Genomic DNA, 23,429 nt, shown 5'->3' with positions numbered 1-23,429 from the left:
TGTCTCCCTGAGTTCAAATCTCCCTCCGCAGCGCCTCTGCCTTTGCTCTCTGCTCCACCACGTGCTCCTCTTCCCCCATCCCCCAACCTCATTCCTCTACCACTGCCTTTCTCTCTCTCTCTCTCTCTCCTTTAATCCCTTCCCCCACGTGTTCACCCCGCTCCTACTGCTGCCAAACCTCAATTGTATTGCTGAAATCTAGCATAAAACCCCATTGGTTACCCGTTTTTCTCTCTGACACACCTCACATTTTACATTTACACCACTGCAACACAGTTTTACCTAGAGTTGTTGGTTATTTAACACATTTTACCCATAACTGTTAGTTGGTTATATGCTGCTGTGACACACCCTTTACATAGAAATTGTTAGCTACCTGTTACATTTATACTTCAGTGTTAATTGGTTACCAACTGTATTGTACCCTACTTTATTGTACCCCACTACTGAAACCCCCTATACTATTTACTAAAAGAAACCCCTCCCCAACTGTCTACCTTAACAAACCCCATACCCCTCACTATTGAATTTTCCCTGTTTATGCATTTTCTTAATAAAGTTTATTTTGCACCCCACCGGTGCAGTAGTTGTCCCCCAAGATCCCCTACCTGCTGGCAGGATCAAGGGTGACCAGATTTTGCCCCTGGTTGGAGTCGCTGGTCTGGTATGATGAACTCTCTATGCTGCTCAAGGATCCCTAGGGATCCATAGCATAGGTAGGCACATCCATGGCTGCCCATACCAAGGTTGTACGTCTTGTCTGTACTGGATTTCGAGTCTCATGGGTTCCCAAGGTTTCCTCCATTCAGTGGGTGAAAAGTGTTGAGATGAAAAGAGACTTTCGTCTTGATCATTATCTTCATTGCTCAGTCTAGATGGGGTGACAGGCGATATCATTTGCTGTATATTAGTATGCTCAGGAGAATCACCAGGGCTGAACGGGGGTGACTGCAACACTGAGACTGCAATGTCTTTATGTTGTCAGAATTGCTGCAGTGCCATCAGTTTCAGTACCGTCAGTGTCGATGCTGTTGATTTAGATGGTACTGGTTGTCTGTGACGGTGGCTTATGTGCTGTCTTGGGTCTGTAGCTTGGTGCCAATGTACTTGTCGGTGCCAGGGATGGGGGCATGGCCACTGGTGAGGACCTTGGCACCATGTCTCTCACTGGAGTGGTTGATGTCGTTGATGGGGGAGACATGTTTATGCCTCAACTCCTTCTCCTTGCAGTGGGGCTCGGCAGAGATCCTGGTGTGGATGGTGCCGGAAGTGCCTGATGCCTCAACGGTGCTCACCCGTATGGAGGTCAGCACCAAGGACAGCGACCTGGTTAGAGACCCCTTCTTTTTCTGTCTCTCTCTATGTGGGGAGGTTGCGGCTCTTTCTTCGTATTTTTGGAGGACTGGGTGCTCTCCTTTGTTGAGGCTGTGCCTGGGGAGCCACCAGAAGGAGAGGTTTTCTCTCCTGTGTCAGAGGCTGGCTGAAGTGATTTTTTCCATGAGGATCAGCTTTAGGCATAGGTTTCTGTCACGCCTGGTTCTCGCTTTTAGGTTGCTACAGTGAGCGCACTTCTGAGGGATGTGCAACTCCCCGAGGCAACAGACACAGAAGGAGTGCCCATCAGAGATGGACATTGCTTCGCAGCATGAGTCGCATCTCTAAATCCTGGGGAACCAGGCCTTTTGTAGTGGGGATAGGTTTCCCGCTTCGGAAGAAGCTAACATAAAAAAGAAAAGTGTTTTTTTTGTTTTTTTTTACTCAAATGCTAAGGAGGTACTCCAATACTAACTGAACTACTTAACTACTAAACTCTACTAAACAATCTAATTTAATTTGTTAAGGTTGAGCAAAAGATGTTGGGACACTGCCACAGAGCTCCGTCTCAGGCCAAGGACTGCTGAGAAGGAACTGAGGGGGTCGGATGGCGCACGCACTAGATGAGGCGCTAATGGTGCTGCAGGATGACTACTGTGCACGCGGTACCCAGACAGACACTGCTACCGAAAATCTCTTTAAACAGCGCCGGGACGCAGCAATACCTGAAGTGGAGCACCCACAGGGACATCGCTTGAAGAAGAACCAGTTTTTCTGAGTTGTCCCTGTGAAATCTCAGTTACTCACTTGAACACCCTGGTCTGGAAGAGCAAGGTCTCCTTGAACTGCACCAAGTTAGCTTCTAGCTTGAACTGGGTGTAATCAACAATGGCACTGATTCGAAGTTCTAGCTCTCGGCTGCTGTCTTCCAGAACAGTGTGGGCGGGTTCGGGGTCTGTCTCTATCACCTTCAGACAGAAACGAGAAAAACAACAGTAACCTGACTAAGCACTTGAGCCCCTCAAGCCTCCAGAGCCAGACTTTGTACCACCATCGAAACAGCGAGGGCCATTCAGACACAACCATCCTGAACTTTCCTTCTGATACTCATTCCTTTGCCACTGATTATCTGGACATAGGTGCTGGAACTAGGGGCGTGGGGGGTGCTGCAGCACCCCTGACTTGAAGTGGTTTCCATTATATCCAGGGTTTACAGCTGGGTTCAATGGCTCTCAGCACCCCCACTATATAAATTGTTCCAGCCCCCCTGGTTCTGGAGCAAACAGATAGCACCCGGATCACAGGGAGAACTGTCGTGGGAGCACTATGAGGTGGCTGAGCCTCAACCCTGTATCTCAGCAGAGGGGCTGAGGAAATGGTGTCTGCAGATCAGAGCTGGTGAAGAAGCAGAAAGGAGCCCAGGCCTGAATGACCGATATCACATTGCTCCCACCCCTTGTTAATACAGCGGTCCCACCACTGCAGACACATGGGTAAAGAAGCCCATGGCTGAATGAACACAGAGACTGACTTCCCCTTTTTCCTTAGCAGTGGGTGTTCTACTCCAGATCATGGCTGGGAGTAAATGAGACTGAATTTCCTTTCCACCCCAGGTGAGGACAAGTGTGTCTGGATCAGGGTGGAGGGGAATTGATTGGTAAGGTCTGGAGGCACTGCTACTTCTTATGGATAAAGAAAAGATTTGGCTTCTAGGCCATTCAACCTTCCAAAACTTTGAAACATTCATCACCAACTGTTTTTTGGTTTGACCTGATAAAAGCTGTAAAGAGAGAGTTCTTGAAGAAAATACTTCTATGGATACCTGAGCTGACCCGCTAAAAAAATAAAAATATATGGAGATATACCTATCTCATAGAACTGAAAGGGACCTTCAAAGGTCATTGAGTCCAGCCCCCTGCCTTCACTAGCAGGACCAAGTACTGATTTTGCCCCAGATCCCTAAGTGGCCCCCTCAAGGATTGAACTTACAATCCTGGATGTGCAGGCCAATGCTCAAACCACTGAGCTATTCCTCCCCACTACATAGCTAATGAAGCTACCTACTAACACTTGTTGTATAATACGACCCTGCACACAGTAATGATTTCACAAGGGAAATCTCAGCAGTTAAAATGTGGAAAGTGCTCACTTCAAAGTACAGTTAGGGTAACAGAAACACACAGCTGGGAAGTAGGGTCATTCTTCTACAAGGAACCTGTAACTAGAACCTGCTGGGTCTAATTCCCTCCTGACTGAAATCAGACTAAGACATTTTAAGGACAAAATGGACCATTAGATCATCTAGTCTGACCTCCATTATAACGGAGGCCACAGCATTCCACCCAGCTGCCCATGCACTGTGCTCACTAGCCCACTGCACCACTAGGCTAATACCTATTTACAGAAAGGCCTCCAGTCTGGATTGGAGGACATCCAGAAGCGGAGAATCCGCCTCTTCCCTTGGTAGCTTCTTCCGATGGCTGTTAAACATCTGTGCAGAGCAGCTGGAGCTGCTTGGTCAGCAGTGAATGTGACCCTTTGTCTTTAGGCTTTACACGGATAGCTCCATATGCTATTGTGTTTGTTTCACTTGCTCTTATAATCTCATTCTTACCTTCCTCTTTGTCGGGCGCGTGGTCGTCAGGCTCCTCAGAGCATCCACCCACTTGACAGTATGCAGGCGGCCATCCCAGTCAGGGACCTGGTCTGCAGGCTGCTGGAAGGTGATTCTGGACACCTTACACTTAACCGCATGCATTTTGAAGGTGACAGGAACATTAGATTTCAAAGTCACTGTGATATCCTTAGCACATTCAGCATGGAGGTGGCCAACCTGGAGAGGATCAGAGAGCCAATGCCATTAGTTCATCCAGCAAAGGATGGAGTGTTATTGTGAGCTACATGGAGAAGAAATGGAAGGGCTAGAATTTTTCCATGCAGTGAATTTGGTGCCAGATTCACCTCTGTTTATTGCTAGCCTAGGCAATGGTGGTGCATGCTTCCCCACGTGGACACCAGCAACAACACACTCAAGGGACCACCTCTAGGAAGCTGCTCCACCTGGGTCTAATGGAAAGAAGATGCAAAGCTGGATATCAGCATACAGATGACACCGGAACCTATAGCAATTCAGTCTCGCTCAGTGGCCTCATGTCACAGGGTTTCTGGCCCCATAAATGAAGGAGGTTCAGCTCACCTATGCCAGAACAGCCCTTCTCAGTTTGGCCAATGAAGAGGGTGGAGTGGCACCTGGGGGGTTACAAAGGACTAGGGACAGCCATTGAGTCAGGAGGCCAGAGAGGTCTCTGGGGCCAGCTGTGGAAAGCCTCCTGCAGGAGGTATCCCCAGGAAGCCTGCTGACTTTCAAGAGCCAAAGCCAGTGCCAGGAGGTTGAAAAGGGCTGAGGGCTTGGGAGCTGGCAGAGGGGCTAGCTGGCAGCTCTTCCTGAGCCAGAGACAGCCAGAGAGGGCTGAAGGCTGAGAGCAGCGGAGGGAGGCACTTGCTAGCTCTCTAAGCTAGAGAGCTGAAGGCAGCAGGCCAGAGGGGGCTGAAGGCTGGGAATGAAGTGTGGTGAGGGGCGCCAGAGTCAGACTGGTGAACAGGGGCAGAGTGAGGGCGGCAGGGCTCTCCTCGAGGTACTGTTATGGTTTATGTGCAGGGAATGTTTGTAATAAATTAACCCCATAGGGCTACTTCTAGTGAGAAAGACTGTTTGGGCTATTTCTGGGGACTCTGGTGGAGGGAAACTGAGGCAGGCGTGCCTGTTCTGCTGCAGGAGGGAGCTCCAGGAAGATGCAGCCCTATCACACCTTACTTTAAAAAGGGAATGGCCATTCTGAACCAAGTGAAATCCTGCAACCGAGAGCCCTCAGGGAGCAAGAGCAGTTTCCCAGCAGGGTAGGATCCCATGACTCTCCCACAAGGGCTGACAGTTCTGCCTCCCACCTTTGCAAGCCCAAGGATTCAGAGAACTGACCCAAGACAGAAACCAGAGTGCATGCATGGTAGCGAGGAGCACTGCCACCTAGCGCTGGGTCAGTGCTCTGCTAGCTACACATAACTTGCTGAGCAACCTCTTGTGCATGGGATAAAACAAAGTGGTCCCTGTATACCTGGGGAGAGAAGACAAGTGAAGCTGCAGCAGGCCATTCAAACCTCATCACATCTGCTTTGCTGCGATTGGTTATCGTGAAGGTCGCCTGGTAGGGCTTCCCGATGTGACAGTCCCCAAACTGGATGTGATCTTCTCTGGCCGCTAGGAAGAACGAAAACGGGGCTGCTCACTGATTTGGCTATAGCACTTGTAGAGCAGTGACGACTCGCACAGCACCCTTCCTCTCATACATGCGACTCCCTTCCCATCCATTGGCACCAGAGAGGGGTCTTGGAGCAGCCCCTCCTCAAGCAGTGCATCCAGCTCTCCACTCACTGAAATCAAAAGGCCTCCACAATACATTACAGCCTGAAACACACCTTTCCACTTGGCAGACATACGCTCAGGTGTCCTGTGTAACAGAGACACAAACCCAGCTGTAGAGAGGGCACAATAAGTAGGGCCCTACCAAATTCACTGTCCATTTTGATCAATTTCATGGCAGAGGGTTTTAAAATTGGTCAATTTCACAATTTCAGATGTTTACTTCAACAGCAGCAGGCTCAATCCAAAATCCTGATTTACCTTCTAAAATCCTCAAAGGGGCCAAATTATGCTCAACGACGCCTCTTACCCTCCACTCTGTCCTCCTCCAGCTGCCCCTCTGCATTCACCTCGTTGCTCTCGGCGACCAGCCCATGGATGTTATCCAGCGTGATATCGTCTTGGTAGCCCTCTCCCACCATCTGAATGCAGGTTTCCTCATACTGATTGTCCACCACTGACAGATGGATCTTCCCTTCCACCCGCTGGGCCAGGCTGGGTTTGAAAAGCACATCAAACTCAGCCGACTCACCATTCTGCAGGATTAGGGAAGCTGTGTGGGGTTTCCTTCCTGCAAAGGAAAGGAGTGTTTGGGCTGGAAATCAGAACTGAGAGTTGTAGACATACAGAAGGAAACATTCCTAAGAGGTGTGAACAGGAAAACCAGCTAAAGCATGGCTGTCTCCAAACCCTTGTTCTCCTGGAGGATGTCTGAGTTCCACAGGGAGGAGGTCTCATGACAGACTCGCTCCATACTGCAGGCTCTGTGAGTATGTCTTTGCTGCAGAGTTAACTTGGGCTCTTACTCAGATGCTGGTTCCAACCTGACTCCTATCCACACACAAAACCCTCCTCACTCCATCCAGTGTGATGGTGCTTTCAAACATGGCTAGCTGGTCTGTCCATGGTTATTGGCTACAAGTGAGGCACTGCTTTCTCTCAGGCTGGTAACCCACCCACTCTGCAGCAAGTACTCAGGCTAAACCATTTGAGTGCTGGTAATCCTCAAATGCCTTCCCACAATTGCCCCGTGTGCCCAGGACAAATTCTCCCACAATTCACTGGGAAAGAATCACAGAGCAGCTCAACGCACTGCGGCACAAAGATCCATGGGAAGTGCCCCAGACGTCCCGGTGTCTGCAGCACCAATGAGGACCCAGGAACTCAGGCAGCACTTTCTGGCCTGGCTGCTCACTCCTGGGCTAGTCTAGTCTTGGGGCTCAGACCCTGAAGACCTCCCCTACGAGAGCTGCTGGAATTCTTCACTCCTGCCAGGCTCACTGCATTTACCTTCTCTGCCCGATTCATCCCCCTCACTCTGAGCCACATAGAGGCAGTGAGTAGTAGGCCTGGATTTCAGTGAGAAAACTCCATAATCATCCAGCAGGTCAACCATCACCTGGAGAAAGAAAAACACCAAGCATGGCAACACGGGCTAGGATACGGGGCAGCAAGTGGAGTCATCGAACGTTACCGATGTTCCAGAGAACCGAACACTCATTGCTTTCACTGTTAGAATGTGTTAGAATGTAATCAAACAGAACAGACTATACTCCTCCGAAACGGAACAGACTATCGTTAGAATTCAACTGAATACAATAGAATGCACTTAGAAGGTAATCAAATAGAACAGATTGTAATTAGAAAGTATTAAAAGGTAACTATAGAATAGAATTAAAATAGAATTCATTTTAATACTTTCTAATTACAATCAAGGAGAATAGCATGTAATTATAGTGTAATAGCATGTAATTAAATAGAATAGAATGTAACTGAGTAGACTGAAATTAGAACATAATAGAAGGGAATTAGAAGGTAATCAAATAGAATAGAATGTAATTAGACAGTATTAAAATGTAATCATGTAGAGCAGAATGGAATTAGAATGTAACAGATGCATTCTCAGAATTAGAACCAAACGGTGAAGAGGAAAACAAGAGTTTTCTTCTGATATTGTTAAGAATGACAAATTGGTCAGAAAATCACACGCCTCCAAGGGCAAGTAAGTGGAAGTCAGTCATTTGCTCTCTTGGCTGACTGACACCCATTTCAGGGTATGTCTACACTGGAAACTTCGAAGCGCTGCCGTGGGAACACTCCCGTGGCAGCGCTTTGACGTGCAAGTGTGGCTGCGCATGAGTGCTGGGAGAGAACTGGGAGAGAGCTCTCCCAGCGCTCCTGGCAATCCACCTCCACGAGGGGATTAACTCCGAGCACTGGGCTTGGAGCCTGTCTACACTAGCGCTTTAAAGTGCTCAGACTCGCTGCGCTCAAGCAGGTGATTTTTCACATCCGAGTCAGCAAGTTAGACCGCTATAAAATGCAAGTCCGTAGCAGTTTCTTAAGGCACAGAAAGGAGAGCTGGTACAGAGGGCCATAATATCAGACTGGAGAAGACAGTGAAGAAGTTATTGGAAAGGAGACAAAGATGAACAATCGAAAGCTTTCCCCTTTGGAATTGTCCTATAGAATCTGATAGAAAATGGGAGCTTTTCTGTTGGTCTCCAGAAGCATCCTATGGAGTTTAATAGAGAATTATAGCCTTACTATGGAATTCTATAGGATGGTTCAAAACACACGCAGAAAGGATCTCATTCTCTATTCGATGCCATGGAGTTTAATGTGCTTTCTAGACATCTCTACTGGCTTCATTTGTATTAAGTTCTATAAGGCTTGTTCCTAACAGGAGGAGAATTTGCTTCAGTTCCCTCTTTTAAGCTTTTGCCTAGCAAGTTATTACCTGGACGGGTATCATGCCACTGTTCTTAAGGACAAAAGGGAGTTTCTCCGATCGCTCTAGCAAGAGCCTCTTGAAGAGGAGCAGTGGGTTCCCTCTTTTGTTGCGGAGGACAGGGCGCAAGATGGTCACTCGGGGGAAGTTCCCATCCCCGGTGATATCAAATGTTAAATTTCGTGATTTAGCGACCAAGCTGCAGGGAGTAGGAGAAAATCATTGTTCCAGGCACATGCCTGCTATGTACACAGAGGACAGGAAAGCCCACCCCCAGGAAGCAGTGGGTTAAATTACCTCGGCAGTCCATCAATGAAAGCCTCAAAAACGCACTGGTAGCTCTGCATCGTCTGTGGGGTGAAAGTCACTGTAGCAAAGGCATGGGAGCGGCTGGGGACGCACATCCGAACGGGATCCACCTCGAAGATGTCGTTAATGCGGGCAGCAGCCTTAGGGAAACCCAGACAGCAGGGGTGGCTGTGAAATACCCCTCCCATAGCCATAGCAAGTGGAATTCACACACACAAAACACACACAATGTAAGAGCCACAGGGGCAAGACTCTTCCCTCAGCTGTCAGGAGGTTGTTCGCTCCTGTCACAGGAAGGGATGTCAAACAGCAGGTTTCTTGACTTAACAAATGTGCTGTCCTGTTCCAAGTGGTGGGAATAGTGGGGTATTTGAGACAACAGTGTGCGATAACTGAAGGCCAGGGCCCACCGCTGCAGCACAGCAGTCAGCTGTTTGTATGGCTGCATTAGTCACTCAGGCTACGTCTTCACTACCCGCCGTATCGGCGGGTAGCAATCGATTTCTCGGGGATCGATATATCGCGTCTCATCTAGACGCGATATATCGATCCCCGAATGAGCTCCTGTCGACTCCGGAACTCCACCAACCCCAACGGCGGTAGCGGAGTCGACATGGGGAGCCACGGACATCGATCCTGCGCCGTGAGGACGGTAGGTAATTCGATCTAAGATACTTCGACTTCAGCTACGTTATTCACGTAGCTGAAGTTGCGTATCTTAGATTGATTTCCCCCCATAGTGTAGACCAGCCCTCAGTTAACTCCACACTTCAGTGCCCAGATTATGTATTGCTCATCAGACCCTTTGTGTCTATGGTGAATCTCACTAGCCACCAGACTAAAGGAGGGAAAGCCGTCCAGCTCAAGAGGAGGAAAAGAGATCAAAAGGCGCTGAAACCAACCCAGACTGACTTTACGCCAGGGCAGACCAACACATCAGGGCCATTCCTCTGGGTATGATTTTGTCAAGGGTCAGGATCGACTTAAGGAAGGGGCTTGTCACAGTGTGGGGCACTGGCAAGTCTGGCAGTGGAAGGGGGCATAATTAGGGTTTCTTATCACAAAACCGTTTGCTGGGTTCTTCTGACTGGCTGCTGTGAGGAATGGGGTCTCTATGTCACCCCATGGGAGAGAGGGGACATTTCTCTCTAGGACTCCTTAGGGACTGCTTTCTTCTTCCTCCCAGGAGGTGGTTACTAATCAGATCCAAATCTTATCAGATCCCATGTGATCAGTGCTGAGCTTCCATATCTCATTCCAGGCACAGCCAGCACTGAGCTGAACGGAGGCTTCACTGTGGATCTGGCAGCAAGGATCAGCATGGGCAGCAGTCTCACACTGCTGGGCAGGGGTGGGAGTGACATGCTATGACCCTGCACTGCTCCAGACCAGGCAAGGCCGAGACACACATCTCAGAAACCCTGCATGAAGCTCCAACTTGCTTGTGGGGCCTCCAGTGGATGGCCCCACACCCGTCCCTTCAGCTCTTATTCTGACCTTGCTGGAGACAGGCTTGACCGCGAGGACCACGTCACAAGGAATTCTGCCCACGTTGGCGATCTTGAACCGAGCTGTTGCCTGGTGCCCAACCAGGACGTTACTGAAGATGAATTTGTTCTCATCTGATACAAACACCCCCCCGCCTTCCACTGTCTGCAGGATCTGGTAAAGGTTGATGTTGCTGCAGATCCGATGTTCCTCAAAAATGGACCCGATGTCATCAACCACAAAGGCTGAGGGAAGAGAGACATGACAGCTGAGACAGTGTGTTCTCTTCTGGCTGAGAAACATAGGCCTAGTTTGTCTTGAGAGCAACTTTACTGACTTCAGTGGCATTAATGCAGGATGAACTTGACTCCAGAATCCTTTTTGCACAGTCAGGGTAATGCCCCACCCCTGAGTGAGTTGTCAGCAATTTGTATTGAACCTCAGACCTCTGGATCTTAAGGCATGTGCCTCTATCACCTGCATTTGTCTACCGTGCATCCACTCAGTGTAGCACTCTGTCTCACATCAGTGGTGGCTGGGCCACTCTGAGAGGGGTCGATGAGGCCACTACAGCCTGAGCCAACATTTATTTCCAGCAATAGCAGCTCAGGCTTTCAGAACCAGAGAGCCCAGGTTCAATTCCCACTGCCAATAACGCCCCCAGGGGGGTGGTGTTACACCAGTGGCAAAGTTAACAAAGACCAGCTTTCCAGGCTGTATTCCTGTACGGAAGGGCCTTCACATGGGACAAGACTATGAGGAAGAGAGAACATTCGTTGTACACAGAAACAGTAACTGACATCACAGGTACATCTCTGTGCTTTCCCTGCTGTCATGGCTCTCTGGGCAGCCTGGCACTGCACTGCCCCATAAACGGGCCTGCTCTGGTTCTTGAGGTTAGCATGATGCATTCTCCCACCACCCCAGGGTAGAACTGCTCCCTAACGCCCTTGCCCTGTTTACAGTGGGTCGTACCCTGACGCCCTCATCCGTTCCTTGGACTCGGATACATTCTGCTCAAGGGAGGATGGAGCACAGCTGGGTTGGGCCCAGAATCTATTCCTCAGGCCAACTCTTTTCGCATGATCCCTCATGACAAAAAAGCAGCAGCAACTGGGGAATGGCAGAGCAGATCTGCTGCAGGCCTCTCCGTCAGCCTATCCAGCCCTTCCAGACGCCAGCCTCTCTCTTGGGAAGGAAGGGGACAGAAGGCCCAATCCAAAGCCCACGGAAGTCAGTGAGAGACTTTCCACTGACTTCAGTTGGGCTTGGATCAGGCCCAGAAGGAGCTGTGCAAGCCCGTACTGAGAAACGCTATCTACTCAGCTCCTGCTGGAGCTCTGCATTGGTGACTGTTGTGACACCAGGCTTTGAAAGGGTGACCCAAGCTGGGGGCACTGCAGAGGAGGAGGCTGAAAGATTTGACCTGTGGAGTTTGGGAGAGTAGAGTAGAGAAAGGGAGGCCAAGAGGTGCCTCAACAGCTGTGGACGAGACCAATGGGGAACGGAGAATGTTCGTTCTCTCTAGTCACCCAGGACTGAGCCAGAAGCAAGCAGGGGAAAACACAGTGAAACATTAGGAAATACCTGATACCACTGTGACAGCTAAATAACTGTACAGGCTGTCAGGGGTCACTGTCCCTTCTCCTTACTGCCCTGGTGGATCAGATCACGGGTTCGTCAACTTCTGCCTCCTACCTCCAGCAGTTGCCAGCTGATGCCTCAAAAGAAAACGGTCCTCCCTGCTCCATACAACACACCTAGGTTGGACACCAACGAGGGGAATGCCTTCCTGAGTCTGCCTGCAGTGATCAGTTTACACTCTGAAGCATGAGAGTTGGTTACCTACTATCCCATAATGTGCTGCCAACTCCAGCAAGGATGGAGGCAGGCAGTGGCGATTTTCAAGATGAACCATCTTCTCTCTCAAGGGGAGTGTGAGGGATAATGCAACCCTGCTCCACATGCTCCTTGGGGAAGAGGGAGTGGACGCAGTGATTCAGCCAATGGCTGCATGGAACATGTCTATACCTGGTAGGCATGACTCAGCAATCAAGGTGTATGGGATGCCTCCCGGATTATCGTCAGGGTCCCTGTCGGTGATGTCAATGGCCAGGTATTCCTCACACTTTCCCACTGGCTCTGCTAAACAATCAACTGTGATGATCTGCTGACCTCCTGCAGGGATGGATCCAAATCCAGGATACACTGTGAACATGCCTAGAGTGAAGCGAGCCTGCAAAAGAATCCAGGGAAAGCCTGCCTCAGATATCCTGACAGTTATTTTTGAGGATACAGACTAACACGGCTGCTACTCTGAGTCCCAGGAGAGGAGCATTCCACTCCCTTCATTTCTCCCTGCTTCCCTACAGCCAGTCATTGCCACTGCACATTCCCTGGGGCTGCTAGGACGTGGAACGAACTCTCAGTACTCCAACAGCCTCCTAAAGATGATGCACAAAGCATTGGGCTCTCAGTTTAATGGTCATGTCATGTGCATGTAGCCAAGTTCAGGAACCTACCTCAGTCCCCCTGCCCTAGACGGCAGGGGAAGCACCAGAAACCTCCTGGTCAGCCTAAGAGTGATGTTGACAAACTGTAGAAGAAGCAGCATCTGATCCTCCCTAGTCAAAGGAAGGGGGATTGGGAAGTAAAGGGAGGGGAAAAGAGCAAGGATCCTGATTTCTGGTGGGGAGCAAAACAAAAAGGAGAAATATCATCCTGGAAAAGTGGAGGGAGGAATAAGAGTAGAAAGGTTGAGGAAAAGCAAAGGGAAAGTATGTGTGAAAGAAAATCACCCAGAGAAAGAATATCAGCTTTGGAGCAGACATACCGTAAATGACAACAGCACATTCTCTGATCTAGCTGCCCAGGCAGGGTCACCCCTCGGGGAGCGGAAGAACTCAGACTGGAGAAGGGCCCTAGCAGACACTGCAGCGGATGTGAGGAGCGGCGTGGAACATGCACCCACCTGTGCAACAAGGTTGATGTCCTTCTGAAGAGATTCCGTGCGCTTGCTTTGTTTGCCAACGGGAGGGATTTTGCTTAAGGTCTCGCTGTCACGGGAACGGGAGTGCTTGATGTGAGATGGTCTGGAAGAATCAGCAGAAATACATCATGCTGGTGTCTCCACTGTCTCCAATCCCCCCCTGGGTTTGACTGTCCCAGAGCTGGGACTGCCCTAGGAAGGGGCACACCCATTCTGAGCAAGTGCCAAATTTAATACACACACGAGCATGCCTGGCTGAAGGCCATTAATAACACTGATCACGTATGCAATCTCTCATCCATAAATCCCAGCACTTTACAAAGAAGGGCACTCATAAGCCCTATCTCTTCTACAGCACTTGTCATCAGCAGAGCTCAAAGTGCTTTACAATGGAGGTCAGTGTCATCACCCCCATTTTATAGATAGGGAAATTGAGGCACAGAGTCGTCAGCATTAGCTGGTGCTTTCTCTTACCCCTTTTTTGGTGGGATGGGCAGATCTCGTATTAGCTTCCCGATGAAGTACTTGAAATCAAGAGCACCTTTGTTCTCCAGAGTGAAGGTGCAGGTCTTACGGGTGCTGTTCATCATGGAGCCAAAGTTGACGAGCGAGGCAGGGGAAATGCTGTACTTGGTGAACAAAGAATTCACTGACACTTTCACTGGAATGCTGGCAATGGTCTCGCCTCCTTCACAGACATTGGGCTCAATCACCTGGGCAGAGGAGGGTGGATTGGCAAGTGGAGTTTAGAGGCCTCTGCTGGTCTGTCTCATAAACCCACAGAGTTGCTGCCTACAGCCCAGGAGCCATGGCACACTTAGCCAAGCAATCCCCCTCACCCCCTGGCTTGTGTCAGTTCCCTGGTGACTTGAAGGCCTTTGTCATTCCTAAGATTACCCGTGCAAAGCCTTGGCAGAAGTCCCTAGGAGCTTTCAGAGATTCACAGATTCCAAGGCCAGAAGGGACCACTGGGGTCACGTTGCCTGACCTCCTGTGTAGCACAGGCCAGAGAACTTACCCCCAATAATCCCTAGAGCAGAGCTTTGAGAAGAACAGCCTGTCTGGATTTAATGATCATCACTGATAGAGAATCCACCACGACCCTTGGTAAATTGTTCCAATGGTTAATTACCCTCCCTATTAAAAATGTACAACTTATTTCCAGTCCGAATTTGTTTAGCTTCAACTTCCAGCCACTGGATCGCTTTTGTCTGCAGAGCCCATTATCAAATATTTGTTCCTTGGGTAGATACTTATGATCTGTGATCACGTCACTCTCAACCTTTTCTTTGTTAAACTTAATCGATTGAGCTCTTTTAGTCTCTCGCTATAAGGCAGGTTTTCTAATGCTTTAAGCATTCTCATGGCTCTTCTCTGAATCCTCTCTAATTTACCAACATCCTTCTTGAGTTGTGGGCACCAGAACTGGACACAGGATTCCAGCAGTGGTCGCACCAATGCCAAATACAGAGGTAAAATAACCTCTCTAATCCAATTTGAGATTCCTCTGTTCATGCATCCGAGGATTGCATTAGCTCTTTCGGGCAGACTGTTACATTGGGAGCTCACGTTCAGCTGATTATACACCACCATCCCCAAATCTTTTTCAGGGTCACGGCTTTCCAGGGTAGAATCCCCCATCCTATAAATATGACCTACATTCTTTGTTCCTAAATGAATACATTTAGCTGTATTAAAATTCTATTTTTCCTTACACCCAGCCTACCAAGCAATCTAGATCACTTCTGAATCAGTGACCTGACCTCTTCCCACTTTCCACTTACCCAATTTTTGTGTCATCTGCAAACTTCATCAGTGATGATTTTATGTTCTCTTCCAGGTCACTGATAAAATGTTAAATAGCACAGAGCCAAGAACTGATCACTGCAGGGACCCACTGCAAGCACATCCACTTGATGATGATTCTCCATTTGCAGTTACATTTTGAGAGCTATAACCTAGCCAGTTTGGATCCCCTGATTGTATGCTGGGTTCACTTTATATCCTTCTAGTTTCCCCACCGCCAACACTCTTGCACTATTTCCCACTGGAGAACGCGTGACGTGGAGTCCCTGGGTGTGAACTTTCTTACAGTCAGCCACCCTGAACCATCCTTCTTACAGAAACCCATGATGGAGCAGCTGCGAATGCCTCTCTACTCCAGTGACCTGGTCAGTCCTATTCCTTGCAGTGACTCCTGCTGAAAGGGGCTTAGAGTGAAATCTTCTACGCTCCTGCATTATTCTTCTTATAGGGACTCCTTGGCTAGGAAAGGCTAAACCTGGAGCGGCCTTGAGCTCTTTCAAGGTCAGGCTCCTTAATTAATCCTCCTTAATCCTAGGAGAAGCTAAGCCTGGAGAGGCCAGGACTGCTGGCTCTTTAAATACCTATTCCAAAGCTAGAGGTGGATGCTCATCCCTGGTTCGGGAACATCATGAAAGGCTTTGACAAATACATGGATGGTAGCACTGGATCCCTCAGTTAACCAGTGCATCCCCACTTGTGAGTGACTAGGAATATACACAGTACACAGGGTGCCATCAGCTGTCAGAGCCATCACAGCTTGGCCTGTGCCAATGTCTTTACAGACATCTCACCTGGCAGTACAGGATAGGCTTATCTTCAATTTTCATTTCCTTCTTGGAGCGAAAGGTGATCTGGATCTGAGCGGGGCGGTCAACAGCGGCTAAAGTCCCCTTCTGGGGCTGGATGCTGAAGACAGAGTTCAAATTTGGCATGTTGGCGTCAGGACATTCTAGAGTGAAGCTGAAGAATGGAGACAAAACAAAGACTCCTGTTCAGTTAAGGACACAGAGCCAGTCACATGGGGAAATAGATTCAATTAGTGTAATGACCCATACTTAATGCCCATGTTAAGTATCCTCACACCTTCAATGGGCCATCTTGATTATCACTTCAAAAGTTTTTTTTCTCCTGCTGATGACAGCTCATCTCAATTGATTGGCCTCTTACAGTTGGCATGGCTACTTCCACCTTTTCATGTTCTCTGTATGTATAAATATCTTCTTGCTGTATGTTCCAGTCTATGCAGCGGATGAAGTGGGCTGTAGCCCACGAAAGCTTATGCTCAAATAAATTTGTTAGTCTCTAAGGTGCCACAAGGGCTCCTGTTCTTTTTGCAGATACAGACTAACAAGGCTGCTACTCTGAAACACGTCTGAAAGGTTGCTGAACCCTGGACTAGGGTGACCAGGTTCCCGATTTTATAGGGACAGTCCCGATATTTGGGGCTTTATGTTATATAGGTGCCAATTACCCCCCACCTCATCCCGATTTCTCACCCTTGCTATCTAGTCACGCTAAGGGTATGGCTACACTTACAGATCTGCAGCGCTGGTAGTTGCAGCGCTGGTCGTCCAGCTGTGCAGGGCCAGCGCTGGTGTGTGGCCACACTCACAGCTACCAGCGCTGGTGTGTGGCCACATTTGCAGCATTTGCAGAGCTGTTGGGAGTGATGCATTATGGGCAGCTATCCCAGCGTTCAAGTGGCAGTAATGTGCTTTTCAAAAGAGGGGGGTGGGGTGGGGCGTAGTGTGACAGGGAGCGGGGGAGAGAGAGAGAGTGGATTTTTGGAGCCAACACTGTGTGTTACCTTCCTGCCTTGAAAAATCAGAACATGTTCCCGATCCCTTACCCTTAACTCTTAACTGCAAACAGCCTGCAGCCAACGGACTCCCTCTCTCCCCTCTGCCCCGTTTCTGTCAAGCAAACACTCACTCCCTGCCTGCCTCATTATCTCATTTGATTGTTCACAGATTGATCACAGCAAACAGGAGCTGTGTTTGTAGATAAGCAGCTCTGGGATCAATGGATCAACGGAGCTACGGAGCTCCGAGTTCACAACAAAACAAAGAGAGGCTGCATAACAAAACAAAGAGAGCAATTTATAAAAGCATTCTGGGATATCTGCTAATACCCTGGAGGCCAATCACAGCGCTGGTGTGTGGCCACACTTGATGACCAGCGCTGCAGCACCAGCGCTGGAATCCTTATTCCCCATGCTGAGCCAGGTGTACGGCCAGTGCTGCAGCCAGGGAGTTGCAGCGCTGGATGTGCCCTGCAGGTGTGGACACTTACTAATTGCAGCGCTGGAAAGCCTCCACCAGCGCTGCAACTCGCAAGTGTAGCCATACCCTAAGAGTGGCTGTGTGGGGCCCAGCCGCCTAGTATAAGAAGAGCTGCAGGCCAGAGGGAGTTCAGTTCCTTGCTGGAGCTGTAGAAGCATGGATGGGGTGTGGCCGGCTGACGGAGCTGCAGAACCCCAGACAGGGGAACGCTGCCAGAATCTGGAGCGAGCAAGGAGGAGCCCTGAACTGGTTGCTGGGACTCCATTAGGACAAGGCCTTGAGGTAAGGGTGAAGGCACCGTGGGGAAAAGGCCCAGGGAATTAGAGCAGTGGTGTGACATAGTTAAAGGGACACAGCAGATGGCTGCGATCTATAGGGTCCCTGGGCTGGGACCCGGAGTAGTGGGTGGGCCCAAGTCCCCTCCACCCCCCATTAGCCACTGGGGGAAGTGGCCTGGACACTGAGGCACCCTGGAGGGGGAACTGAACTGTAGTGCCCAGCGGGAGAGCTGCAGCCAGAAGGCCCAAGAGAAAGAGTGCAGGCACATTCACTCACCACTGAAATCTGCAAATAAATCACAGCCATGCCCACTGGGGAATAATTTACATTTTGTTGTGTTTCTTCCTCAGTTGTCACACTGTGTAACATACAGTTGTTGGTGTGTTGAATATCTGAAAGTGGTGACCTCTGAGCTTTGCTACTTACCCTGATTGTGATCTAGCCATTCCAGGAAGAGGTTATAGCAAGGGGAATAACGGAACGAAGACTGGACTGACGGGGACATCGAATGCTTAGACATCACACAGCTGAAATAGTTAGTAGTTTACCTGTATCCAATCTCATATTTTCCTTTGTTCTTCAGCGACACCATTTGCCGAGCTTCATCCAATACTCTAATGACCCCGAAATCCAAACCACCATCTGTACCTGAAGAGAAAGCCACACGTGGGAGGAGAGATGGTGATGAATACTCAGGTCTTGCATGAAACACCCCCGCAAATCACAGGATTTCAATCTCCGGAAAGTCAAAGTCCTCCAAAGAAAGTCTTCTCAAAATTCGCCCTGGGATGTTTCACTGCCCTTTTTGTTATGTAGAGAAGAACTGCCTGGCTTAGTGCTAAACATTGCGTTCATTTCCTTGCAGTGCTACCTGACTAAAAGTATATGTCCTCTCCAGTCTGCGAGCGGTGCAGCCTTGCCACTTGCTTGCTTAGAAAGCTGGAAATGTCTTTGTACGGGCTTATTGCTATGGTTTCCAACTCAATACATGAAATAGATTGCATACAAAAGCTACTTTAATAGAAGGTTAAGGTGAACCCAAGCACTCAAAAGTTAGGAAATGCCAGTATTAAGGTGACCTTAATGCATCCCCCTGGTGTGTATATATCATGCTACAGTCTATAATGACATGGTCACTGACTATTTGTTCTACTGGATGCTTGCCTCGTTCAGTTATACATCTGGACCCTGTGCCTAATGAGGGCAACCGTAGTTCTTCTTACTGGTCCAGCCAGGCCATCCTGAGTGTGGGGGACAAAGACTGACCTTTGGGGAAGCTGATGTCCAGAGCAACGTCATAGGACTCGGCAAGGATTTGGATGTTTTCGTACTGAACAATCCCCAGGATGTTTTCCATGTCTGAAACCTTAGGCAACAAGAAACAGCCGTCACTCAGCACATCTCTGACCTCTGCTGACGAACATAACATGAGTTCTTCATACTGCCAACGGCACCCACCTCCTTCTTTGCCATCAGATTCCAGCATGAGCAGCAATCCAGCTGCAAGGCATTTCCTACCCTGCTAACCTCCTGGGCTGTCCCAAAAGGATTCTGCTGCTGTGTGAAACATCAGCCTAGTTTTCCACCCTTCCAGCATGAGACACTCACTACTAATGATGCTGTTTATGGTTACCAGCATAGTTTGCAATAAGAGATGTTCCTAACAACCCCCAGCCAAGCTCACCAAGCCTTTCTGAACATCAGCCCAGCCGCAATGTAGGAAAGAGACGCCTGCATTGTGCCTTTTCCTGTGATTTGATGCTATTTAAATTTCAAAACCAAGCTTGTTTCCAGCAGGGCCCTGCACTGGGATTCTCTGGCAGGGAAGTGGCAGAGGCTGTGCAGGAACCCTAGAGTGACTCCTGATGTGTCCAGTGGCACTAGCCAATGCCAAACGGAGAGCACCATGTCAGCAACCCTGAATCAGCCCAGTCACTGCTCCCTTGACCTGAACCAAGCTGCCTTGAGGGGAGGAGGGGGGTTGGATTTGTCATTGGACGGCTCTATCATCTAGGCCTTAGCCCCAGATGACTGGTGGGAACTGGGGCTGCCCCAGACTGAGGGGCAGAGTTGCACAGGGAGAGAAAGACCAGACTCCGGCCCAGCTGGGCTAGCCCACTGTGAGACTCAGATGTTCCAGGATACACTGGAATATTTTGATTCAAATAAAGAAAAGTGACAGAAACATGGACAAAAACAGCCACCTGTCCAGCTGCCTGCAGGTGCTGCCTCCCCAGCCCAGAACACCTCGCTTGCCCAGCAGGGCCTCAGATACAAGATGGCTGCCTCACTGCTTACTTCACCTCCAGCATCCTGACCTTCTACAAGCTGGTCCCCTGGAGAAAGGCCACAGGCCAGAGCTGCGGTGGGGAGGGGAGCTAGAGAAGTGCTCCTTGCAGGTAGATGGCTGTGTCACTCACAACACCTGCTCACCACCACCCCACCCATCTCACCTGCCATTGGTGGGAACTGCCAAGTACAAACCTTAGTGCCAAGCCTCACCAATGCCCTCCAAGGAGTCGGAAGGGAGGGCTACTGGGTTCATAGGTGCTGGCGAGGGAAGGGTCTGCCTCACCTCCAGTCGGATGACCTTCTTAATGTTGAGAGGTTTTGTAGCCTTAAAATGCAGCTGCAGGCAGTACTCTGAGCGGGGACCGATGATGCCCTGGTCTTGTGAGACAGAGAAATCATCTCCCAAGTTCTCCAGGCCACTGAGCCGCCAGGCTACAGGCATCGGGGAGGTGTTTCTCAGGAAAAGCATCTTGGTGTCCTTTCTAAAAGGAGAGGAAGACACTCAGCTGTTGCTGCCAAAGCAGCCATTTTAGTGTTGCATTTGAATGGGGCCCAGGCCAATCCAATCTCACATGGCCTCTTAAGTCACAGAGATCCAGCTGGACCCACAGGGTTTAACTATATTCAGTTCTTTCTTACTTTGCATGTCCCAGAATCTTAAATTCAAGTTTTGGGGAGAATCACAGAGTTTTACAATGAACACAAGCAAAATAAGAACTTAAGTGGCAGATCAACATCTGACAGGCTTGGATCACTTTAACTAGCTCCATTCCTACACATGGGAGTGGGGGCACTTGGGGTCATTCTGATGAACCAGCATGAGTGGGTCACATCCAGAACCCCAGCTAGGAACAGGTGCACCGGGAAGTATTCATCGATATTCATGGGAGGACAGTGAATGAGAAGGGATTGATGCAAGCATTTGGATCCTAGGCATGTGAACGGGATGTCACCATTTGCGTTCTACATTGTAGACAGTAGTCTACATATACGTAATCCTGCCTCAGCATGGGAGGATGGATTAAATGACCTCTCGAGGTCCCTTCCACCCCTATATTTCTATGATTTCGCTGTCTGTTTTACTGTGACATTTAATCACTTGAACTTGTGGAATTTAGAGCTAGAAGCTTAAAATAAGCTTGTTCAATCGTAGGAAGGTGGAGGGGCGGATTAGCTGAGGAGACGTGGGATGACAAGTTGCGTTCAATGAGTCAACATGCTCCAGTCCTGGCTGGTGAGCAGGAAAACAGCCCTGCCTCCAGGGTGACCTGCAATGGGTGTAAAGGAGAAGACAGAACGGAGCCCAACTGCTCGCTTTCTGGTCTGTGGGTACGTCTAGACAACCTGCCGTATCGGCGGGTAGCGATCAATTTCTCGGGGACCGAAATATCGTGTCTCATCTAGACGCGATATATCGATCCCCGAACACGCTCCTGTCGACTCCGGAACTCCACCAGCACGAACAGCGGTAGTGAAGTCGACAGGGGGAGCCACGGACGTCGATCCCGCGCCACAAGGACGAGAGGTAAATCGATCTAAGATACTTCAACTTCAGCTACGCTATTCACGTAGCTGAAGTTGCGTATCTTAGATCGATCACCACCCTCACCCCACCAATGTAGACCAGCCCTGTTAGATGCTGCAAGCCTAGAGGTGGGCTGTGAGAAGGTGGAGGAGCTGAGCATTGAACTACAGAAACCCAGACAAGCAAAGATGGGTCCCTTCTGTTCCCTGTGACATGAGCCTCACTGGAGGAAGGGTGCTAAAGGACAGGAAACCGGCAGGAGCACTGCAGTCTCACTGGAAAATAAGGGGCTAAAACACAGGAGTAATCCCTTGGGAGCTGCAGCATGGAGCATATTGGTGCAGCCAATGCACAGATTTGTGAAAAGCCCCAATATCACCGACTGCTTAAAGAGTCCAGCCCAAAGAACAGGGTAATAATTTGGGGCCTAAACATGGGTGTAGTTTGGGGGGTGCAGTGGGGCACATGGGGTCACGTGCCACTCCCCCCCATTTCTGCGAGCATCGAGCTGCTCCCCGTCCCGCAGGCCAGGCAGAGCAAGCTGGGCAGCCTGGCCAGAGTGGGGAGCAGGATGAAGCAGATTCTCCAGGTTGCTACCTTGATGCCTCCTGGGTCCTATTGTTCACCTGTTTCCTGTATAACCATGGTGGGGACGACAGACTGGGAGGAGGGGGATGAAGAGAAGAGGCAGTGGGGAAGGGGGGGATAGGGCAGGAGAACGAGAAGGAGATGTAGGAGTAGGGGGAAGGGGATGAGGTGGGGAGGGGAAGGGAGATTGGAGGGGAAGAGAAGGAGATATGGGAATGGTGGGGGGGGGAGGGGGGAGCCCGGCATGTGGCATCCCCTCAGCTGCAGCAGCAGCCCCAGCTGGGAGTCACCAGAGCAGCTGCAGCGGCTGGTGCCAGAGTGGCCGCAGCTCCCATGCTCAGGTCACCACAACAGACAGCAGCAGCTGGGGCCCCCCCATTAAGCTGGCCTGGCCTGTCCCCCCGTCCTGGAACGTGCAGCCCAGGTAGCGCTCCAGGAGCGGGGAGAGAACCAGTGAGCCAGGGAACAGGCTTCAGCATGCGCGCCCGCGCTTTGGCCCCCCAGTACAGCAGTCAAATTAGGCAGTAATGGCAGGCAGGGTGCCGTGAAGAGCCCTTGCCGTGAGCACACAGCTACAGTGCAGTGGGGAGGTGTGGTTCCCAGACACATGCTAGCTCTGCTCTAGCTACTGCCTACAAAGAGCACAAACTAACCTCCTGACTCCAACCCCCTGGGTGACCAGTTCCTGCTGCCCCAGCCACACTGCTGGATTCAGCATGCTAGCTGGAGGAGAGCTAGAGCACGGGTGTCCACCAGTGCTGGGAATTCCGCCTCCCAGCTGCAGTGCACACATACCCGGAGCGAATGAGGAAAGAAACTGGAGATAAAAGGCAAAAGCCCTTGAGTCAAAATAAGCCACTTGGAAAAAGCAAACAAGGCCTGGCCTGAAGAGCAGGCTCCAGACTATGTTCTGACCGCCCTTCGGAATCCCAACCTGTGCAGCAGCAGCTTCTCAAAATGCAACTGCTTGCGGTCGAGCTCCAGTTCGGGACGCACCCCGTGGCAGCAGATTCTGAAGACCACTGGCTCTGGATTCTCTTTAATGCAGCAGACGATGCTGTCATCAAATATGCCCGGTGCGGTGGGGTACGCCCATATGCTCAGCTCCTGGCACGGCACCCCAGAGAGAAGGAGAGAGAGAACAGGGCATTCATTCAGAGCGGAAAACAGCTCCCAAATCTTGTGAGACTGCGATACCTGTTTGTCTCCTACCTGCTTCTCATTGGGTTTCAGTGTCATGGTGGGAGGATCCAAGAGGTATGTATGTGCCTTGATGTCATGCTGGAAGCAGAAAAACACTTCCGCTTCCAAAGGGGATGCGTTGAGGATGGTTATCTTCTCGGAGTTGTTGGGGTATCGGAGGGCCTTGTATCTGCAAATGAAACGCACTGTAGAAGAGACAGCGGGCC

The 23,429-nt window shown here is 50.0% G+C and overlaps 1 protein-coding gene across 1 annotated transcript in view; it reads right to left on the bottom strand.

Moving 5' to 3' along the window:
* HYDIN (HYDIN axonemal central pair apparatus protein) overlaps window positions 1-23,429 on the bottom strand; it is a 399,212-nt gene that overhangs the window by 57,549 nt on the left and 318,234 nt on the right. Inside the window, exons 52-68 of the mRNA XM_039503100.1 lie at window positions 23,233-23,392; window positions 22,955-23,127; window positions 20,191-20,389; window positions 18,882-18,981; window positions 18,164-18,263; window positions 15,846-16,014; window positions 13,723-13,961; window positions 13,231-13,351; window positions 12,291-12,495; window positions 10,269-10,504; window positions 8,760-8,911; window positions 8,472-8,661; window positions 7,022-7,130; window positions 6,042-6,302; window positions 5,427-5,569; window positions 3,929-4,147; window positions 2,122-2,282 (exon numbers count right to left, since the gene is read on the bottom strand). Of these exons, the coding sequence (XP_039359034.1) occupies window positions 2,122-2,282; window positions 3,929-4,147; window positions 5,427-5,569; window positions 6,042-6,302; window positions 7,022-7,130; window positions 8,472-8,661; window positions 8,760-8,911; window positions 10,269-10,504; window positions 12,291-12,495; window positions 13,231-13,351; window positions 13,723-13,961; window positions 15,846-16,014; window positions 18,164-18,263; window positions 18,882-18,981; window positions 20,191-20,389; window positions 22,955-23,127; window positions 23,233-23,392 (2,937 nt within the window). The remainder of the gene's footprint in view (window positions 1-2,121; window positions 2,283-3,928; window positions 4,148-5,426; window positions 5,570-6,041; window positions 6,303-7,021; window positions 7,131-8,471; window positions 8,662-8,759; window positions 8,912-10,268; window positions 10,505-12,290; window positions 12,496-13,230; window positions 13,352-13,722; window positions 13,962-15,845; window positions 16,015-18,163; window positions 18,264-18,881; window positions 18,982-20,190; window positions 20,390-22,954; window positions 23,128-23,232; window positions 23,393-23,429) is intronic.

This window comes from Mauremys reevesii, linkage group 16 (genome assembly GCF_016161935.1).
Source record: "Mauremys reevesii isolate NIE-2019 linkage group 16, ASM1616193v1, whole genome shotgun sequence".
Classification (NCBI taxonomy): domain Eukaryota; kingdom Metazoa; phylum Chordata; order Testudines; family Geoemydidae; genus Mauremys; species Mauremys reevesii.
Note: the sequence above shows the minus strand (reverse complement) of the source record. Positions and strands in the feature narration are given on the sequence as shown.